The sequence below is a fragment of the Protobothrops mucrosquamatus genome, unplaced genomic scaffold (genome assembly GCF_001527695.2).
Source record: "Protobothrops mucrosquamatus isolate PMUCROS unplaced genomic scaffold, P.Mucros_1.0 scaffold104, whole genome shotgun sequence".
Classification (NCBI taxonomy): domain Eukaryota; kingdom Metazoa; phylum Chordata; class Lepidosauria; order Squamata; family Viperidae; genus Protobothrops; species Protobothrops mucrosquamatus.
In genome coordinates this window covers 1105293-1113282 of record NW_015386477.1, presented here as the reverse complement: position 1 = coordinate 1113282, position 7990 = coordinate 1105293, and the positions used below count along the sequence as shown (strand labels likewise).

General features: G+C 34.9%; 1 protein-coding gene across 1 annotated transcript in view; it reads left to right on the top strand.

Annotated features, from left to right (window-relative positions):
- The window catches only part of ADAMTS6 (ADAM metallopeptidase with thrombospondin type 1 motif 6), a 94185-nt gene that overhangs the window by 51982 nt on the left and 34213 nt on the right, over positions 1-7990 (top strand). Inside the window, exon 11 of the mRNA XM_015812664.1 lies at positions 4516-4623. Coding sequence (XP_015668150.1) covers positions 4516-4623 — 108 coding nt within the window. The remainder of the gene's footprint in view (positions 1-4515; positions 4624-7990) is intronic.

Here is a 7990-nt window from a genome sequence, read left to right as displayed (position 1 = left end):
AGGCAGAAGCTGCCACAGAGAAGGCTCTCCCCCTGGGGATTGCCAGCCGGCATTGTCTGGCCGACGGCACCCTAAGGAGGCCCTCTCTGTGGGAGCGGACTGGTCGAAGGGAGGTGTTTGGTAGGAGGCGGTCTTGCAAAAAAACCTGATAGATGTTTTAAAATCTGATTGACTTCCTGAGCAGATTATTAAACATCTCTATTCTATTTTACCAAGAGCCATCACCCTAAAAAATAATAGCACTGATTTGAATCTGAAAGTAATTATTTTAACTGAATTATATTTCAACAATTCATATTTCAGTGTCTGCAGGCACTTTTCCCACTTCTGAGTTCAGTTAAGTTTGATTATACTAAACCATGGCCAAAGTAGGACTATTGGAAAACTGAAAACGCTATAATTACTGGTCTTTTTAATAAAATATATTATTTCAAACAATGCAAGAAATATGATTGGATGCTAACAATTGACAATCTTATAAGATGCTTTTATGAGCAAACACTATTTTAATATAGTATAGTAAGGTAACCAAACTTGTATTGTCTAGTTGAAAATGCACCATAGTTCTCAATATTTTGATATCAAATATCAGCTTTTTTCAAAAGAAATTCTTTAGTATTTTCATCAGAAATATTTCTTTTTATATCTTTTATTTATTATGAATTCTGCTTTTGCAGTCATAAAAGAACAAGAAGAAACGTTATAATAGAATATAGTGAATTTCTTCATTTGTAGTTGTAGGCATCTTCACAGACCAGTTTGCAAACTGCAAGCTACTGCAAGTGGCAAGATGGAAATAAATGAGAACTGAACCTTTTAGGTGAAAAGTTTCAGTCTGTGCTATCCAACTTGCAAGTTAAGCTATTGGGCAAACTTAAGTGATTCAGATGAAGCAGGATGCAGCTCCATTCTGCCCCATGCAGGCTAAAACCTCATCTATTTTGCTGGATAGACGAGATAGAAAACAGAGAATTTTCTGTTTTGCAACAGTAGATATAGATTTTTTTTTCTTCTGTTCAATCTTGTTCGATTCTCAGAGCCTGCATGGATAAGTCCACTCAATTTCCTTGACGTGAAATTTCAGAAATGGTTTTCCATTGCCTCCTTCCTAGGGCTGAGAGAATGTGACTGGCCCCAGGATCACCCAGCTGGCTTTGTGCCTAAGGTGGGACTAGAACTCATGGTCTCCTGGTTTCTAGCCTGATGCTTTAACCACTACATTAAACTGTTATAAAATAATTAAACTCATTTTATACATATTTACATTCAATTAGCTACTGTTTTTAAATAATTATTGTTCTATGAATAAGTATGCATAATATTCAGCTATTGTTCTATGCATAAATATAGTGCTGGAATATTGAAAAAGAACTTAGTGAGACATGATGTCCAGACTATATCAAATGCTTTGATTAGGCTGCCTAACTGTTTAGCAACAAGGAAATATATTGTCTAATATCTGCAAGTGCAGCAAAAACATTAATAAATTGTCTTTCCTAATTATCTGCTTATTTTCTGATGCCCCAGATTATATGATGATATGGAAAATATTTTTGTGTGCATCAGCAGAAACATAGACATGTGGATGCTTTGCCAGAGGTTATCTTGTTTCTAACATTAATCAAAAACCAAAATGGCAATGTCATTAAATATATCATTTATTGCAATACTTAGCACCTTCAATGTGTGTTGTATACATTTCTTGTTTTTCAGATTAACAATGTCATATCCATCAAACATTATAACTTATTTCTATAGTGATAGTTTAATTATCTGATATAGAACCATTATTTGGGATATTATAGGCTGAGATGTAATGATTTAGCCTATGCTGTCAAAAAGAATGTAAAAAATGAATAGGGAAGGATTTCTATATTAGTTTCAAACTGATACAATGAATATCCACTGCATGATCAATGGTAACAGCATGCTAATAGAAATGGACCGAATCTTGACACCATTGAAAGGGTTATTCAGATAGCATTACTTTATTCCCAATTCCCACAAATTTTGACTTTGAATGTGATAGTGATCGTCTAACCTATAAAAACATAATTGAATTCAGATAGGAGGCAAGTAGACAGAAAGGAAGAATCCACTTTCTGATAGGGTAAACAGTATAGACAATAAATAATATGTGATCTTGAGGTTCCAGTCTCAGTAATTAGGGCTGATAAGACACTAGCTAAGCTTGGTCAAAAGCTGAGATAATGTCCATTTAAGACATCATTCAAATAGTGCAGGAAAAAAGCTTCCCATTAAAGCCTCATGAGGGTCAAACTGTTTTGTACTTGACTGCTGGAATCTTTAATTTGTTGCTTCATATTGATCATGTTTCTATTTGACTCTTTGAACCTCACTTGCCTTGACTAGATATTTGTGTTGCCCTTGAATTGAGTACATTGGTAGGAAATGCAAGCTTTAACTCATCCTGAATTAGATTGTGCTGTTAATTAATTGGGAGTGCTGCACTAATTTAGCACTTGCTGCAAATTAATAGCCTTAAACATAAGGCCATACAACATTGATATAATAATTATCAGCAATTGTATATTATGTGGTAAGTTACAATATATATTTCCATTATGAGTACTAAGGACACATTGTACACTCTCCACAGTCACATTATCAAAAAGTGATATCAAGTGATAGTACTAGCTTGAGAGTCAGGACATAATGATATCCCCATTTTCCTTTTAAGACAAAAATTATATGGTGAAGAAGTATGCTTACATCAATCCTTATTATCTCTTTTATTTGCACTGAATAAAATGAATAGAGCCATTTAAAATATTCAGTGGAATGTTTTAAATAAACCCCAGAGTATCATCCTGAATTTCATGAATAAACAGTCAATATGATATTAAGCAAGCTGAAAAGTTTATTTTTTGTTGTCCTCAATTTATGATACAGTGACTGTTCAGAATTACAGTGGTACTGAACAAATGGTTTTATGACCTGTATTTGAAGTTATGGCCATGGCAGCACCCTTGCAGTCACATTAGCAAAATCCAAGCACTTGGCAATCCACCAGCTCTTGTGGCTAATAGCAGGGATGCTACAGCAGCCCCTCTCACCTTCCCCCCTTCTCACTCTGCTGGAATCCTTGGACCTATGCCCCACCCCTCAGACCATGGCCTACTTCCCAACCCAGCCTCCTCCTCCTCATATCTTGCTTCGTTTATATTTTCTGGAGATTGCCTTTGGCAAGAAAAGGCAGCCAATTTCCTGTGTGGCCTTCTATACAATAGCTACATGATACTATCCCCGAAGTTGTCACAATTTGGGGAGTGGCAGGCACCACTTCATGCCATCCCAGAGGAGTGCCATCTTGGGAGAGGCTGCAAACATGATAACCCTAGTTAGGAACCCTTGATATTGTTGTATACTACTCAATATCTTTTGATTCTCTGAATTCTTTCTGAATAAATTAGGATTGAAGTGACTAGAAGAGTTGCTATTCCAGTTTTACTCATCATATTAAAAAGGTCTCACACCCAAAACTTTATTGTTGGAAGTGAAATAATAAATAGTGAAACTCCACAATAGGAAATGGCTTTTTTTCTGATTTACTAGTGCACCAAGATTCTGAAGTACTTTTAAATTTGTTGGGAAAATCTGCAGGAAATGATAAGTAAGAATGATTCTGACCAGATATGAATCTTGCAGAATGCTTTCCTGTCTTTAAACTGTGATATGGATTACTTCATTTCCTTTATGCACTGCTGGGTTTCCCAAGTCACACCAGTATCCTATTATACTTAGGGATGATGAATTAAGAAGACTTGTATTCAGAAGAATGGAAGAGTGTTTTTTATTTTGTGAGGCTAAAAATAATCTGGACTCAGTCAAATGAGATTGATTTAACTCTCACCTTTAGAGAAGGGGTGAAGTGGCTCTGCCTGGCTAAGAAATTATTTGTGGTTTCTACATTCAGTATAGCAAAAAAAAAAGTTATTGTCTGACAAGGCAATAATCAATCCCATTGGCAATTACTTTTTCTAGACCTGGAAATTTCTTGTTCCTAGAAGAGACCTGTGGTGAATCATGCAAATAATTAGCTAGAAGAAAGGTTATTTCTGTATACACTTGAAGATTTATGTTCATAATGGTATATTTTGTTTGTAGAATATTGTAGATCCAGGAGCAATTCACACAACCCATTTTGGGATTTGTATGCGATAAATGAGACTTTTACACTGTGAGATTATTCTGTGATGGATTTTCTGCACGTGGCTAAAAATAAATGTACAGCACTACGAATTAGGCTTATGGAGAATGATTCAATAATTTTACTATGTAAGAATTCAGAAAAAAATATTATTTGTTTTTTTTAAATGTCAGTGGTTCCATTCTATTAAATATTCTAAAATTCATTTCAATTTGTTTTTCTTTTCTTTTTTTTATATGCATCTAGAACACTATCTTGGACTTTCAACACAAGTATATTTTAAGGAGCATTGAATACATATTATTCAGTTATTCTGAACAACTTGCTTCTGCCTTCTTTCCCAGGAAGTGTGTAGAGAGCTTTGGTGTCTCAGCAAAAGTAATCGTTGTGTTACCAACAGTATTCCAGCAGCTGAGGGTACTCTTTGCCAAACTGGGAGCATTGAAAAGGGGGTAAGTTTAAATGTCTCTTAATGTTATTTATCTTATTTATTTATAGATTTTGCAGGGCACAGAAAGTTTCAGAAGACCAAAAAGGATTATTAAATATTATGTAAATGATAAGCATAAATAAAGCATCAACAAAATGGAATGCTCATTCTAACTCACTTCTTAAATATATAAATCTTAAACAATTCTTTATTTTTTTTTGATGTGGTTTCATTATGTGATATTTATGAAACAGATAATATTATCTAAAAGTTCTCAGCTGTAGTTCCTTTCCATGCTTTTGATCTGAAAGCATAATCCTGTTATAATGCTATGTGAGATGCTGTGAAAAAAAATTAAGCAATTCAAGTGAAATGGTCCAGAACAATTTCTCTCCCTTGTATAATATCCATGGTATTTAATTAAATGGCAAAACATACCCAGACAACAAACATCACATTTTTCTTAACAAAACCTTGAAAATCCTCAAATTTCTGCTGAATTTATTGAAGAAAATAAATAGAAACTATATGCAAAGGAAGGTATCAAACTGATGTTTTGAAATGCAGTGATGCCTAGCCCTTCTTAACAACACTGTTTCTGTTATTATGCCATGTACACGTTTCAACTATTCTGGTGGTAGTAAGGCATGAACACTCACTTCAGCTTTTGTCAGTTGATTGTACTTCTTAACAGCGTTACATCTTGTTATAAATTTGACTCTCACATTTTTGCAGTTTTTCTCTAAAAATTTTTAAATGCCTTCAGCTTTCTTGAGTGTTGCTTATTTTTTCTAAGGCAGAGGGAATGTGGGCAGCTTTGGGTAGGTTGGAATATTTCTTTCTAAATAATATGAGGAAAAACATATAGAATCCAGAACTATTACTTGATATTTACACTCCACATATTTGCAGAAGTGAGCTAAAGCACTCAGTTTCCTTTGAAGCATTTGTGTAAACATCCACACATTCAAAAGAGTAGAATGTTAGACTTCTACAAAAATAGAAGTGTGCTCAGTATACAGATTCCCTTGGTCTCTTGTGGAACAAATATGTGCAATGACATCTATATTCATTAAAAAGCATGCTTGCATGTTCAACTCAGATGAGGTAAAAACCAGAATACCTATACATGATATAATCTTAGACTCCAGTGAGACAATCTCAACTATATGAGGAACTCTGATTCATGAGGGTTTTATCAAGAAATTTATATATTCTATTGTTATATGATTAACTTGTGGTAAATGTTCAAATGAAAAACTGAGCAAGACAATCCTGGCTTTATGTGTTTCTGTGTTATACGATACCTGTAACACATGAGCGAGATATGGTGCTAGCATTTTCTCCTGCCTAGACTTTAGGAAATGTAGGTGTATACAAGGGCAATCCCAGAGCTCTGTTAAAATATTATAATACCTTTTCAGATATTTAGTTTCAAAGATGCTATTGTTCTTTTAGATCAGTTACATAGTTATTTAAATAAAAATAATTATTTCCTACCATGTTGAAGAAGATAATGTTCTTTAAGTCACTGAGTGAATGTAAAAGCAGAGAAAGAAAGAGAATTTTGGGTAGGAGTTCAAGACGAAGGAAAGAGAGGAAGGGGAAGAAGAAAGTTGTAAAACCAAGGAAATAGAGACTACTCTATTGAGCAAGGAAGATGAACTTGGTGGACATATGTAGGCTCCATTGCCCAGGCAAAAGAGGCTTGCATATATCCATAATCCTTCTTCTCTACAATGGCTGACTGAATGCTACTACTGGCTGTGTGTGACTGGAGATTATTTGCCGCTGAAGAAGTTTCAGAGGACATATAACGCAACCAGTTTCCCAGAGGGCAAGATCCCTGAATTAGCAAATTGGCAAGTTTTATGTGAAATTATGCAAGGAATTGTCAATTGCCAATCTACGTGGAAAGCAAAGGAAGGTCAGTTATGACCTACAAGGTATGTACTGCTTGAAGAGATCCCAGAATGACATATTCTGGAAGTACAAACTTGTGTCCTTACTAGAGGAAAAAGTAAAAGGTCTTAATGATTTTTTAACTGAAACACATCATGGAAAGTGATAAATTCTTGGACAGCAGATGTAAAGCTCCTCAAGAAAAGCAGAGAAGGAAAATATCAGAAAACATAAAAAAAGACTGGTGGAAATACAATATGTGGCCCAAAGAAGCAAGTTCAAAAGGCATTTGATACTGCTGGAATTCAACTATTGATATTCAGCTACTGCTCTTGGAGGCAGTTCATGACTGAGCATGCCTCACCAATTCTGGCTTCATGGAACAAGATGGAAAATATATGGGCCTCAGTTGATCAAACAAACCAAGAACCACTTTGGGAAAAAAGATGTTGTGACATGTGATTCCCTGCTCAAACAGTTTGAGACTACAATACACAGACCTGGCATGACACTGCAGGTATATGTTATTCTACAGTTACCCATATTTTCTAAAGATTTACATGGGAATTAATGACGCTGTAAGAAAACTTTGAATATATTGTTGACAATTTCATTTGAAATTTCTTCTGAAGATGGAAGAAATAACTTAATCCTTATTGATTGAGAGGAAATGATTGAAAAAGTGAGGGTGCTTTGAACCTTGGGAGAAAGTGACCATAATATATATATATAATATATATATGAAATGAAGGCAGGCAGTATAGCCGAAAAATGATATAAAGCAGTTGCCAGAAATTGTAAATTGTGATAGAAAGCCTAATGAGGAAAGAGCTGAGGCTTGTGAGAAATGCCCAAAACAACAAAAAACACTTTTCAGATATGCCAGGAATAAAAGAAAAGGGAGAAAGTCTTTACAGTAGCAAGAGTGAATTAGTAACGGTGATGGCAGTAAGGCAGAATGTCTTAACTTATATTCTACATCTGTTTTCTCTCAGAAGAGAAAGGAAGCCTTAGCTGGCCATCATTGTGCCACTAATGGAAGGAAGAGCTGCAGCTCAGGATAGACAAGGAAAAGGTAAAAGATTACTTAGCTAATTTGAATGAATAGGTTACTGAAGAAACTAATGGAGATTATTGTAAATCAGTAAAGGTAATCTTTGAAAATTCCTGGCAAACTGGCAAAATCCCAGAGGATTGAAGGAAAGCAAACATTATCCCTACCTACAAAAAAGAGAAGAACAACAACTTGGGAAAGTAAAGACCTGTCAGTTGAGCAAAATCCTGAACGGATCGTTAAGCAGCATATTTATCACCACTTGGATAGGAATGCAACAGTTAACAAGAGCCAACATAAATTTGTTGTGAGCAAATTATGTCAGATTAAATTCATTTCCTCTTTTTATAAAATTAGTTGTTTAATAGATCATAATGGAAGATAGGCTCAACTAGACACAGCATTCCAAATGGAGTCTGTGAAGGGTAGACTA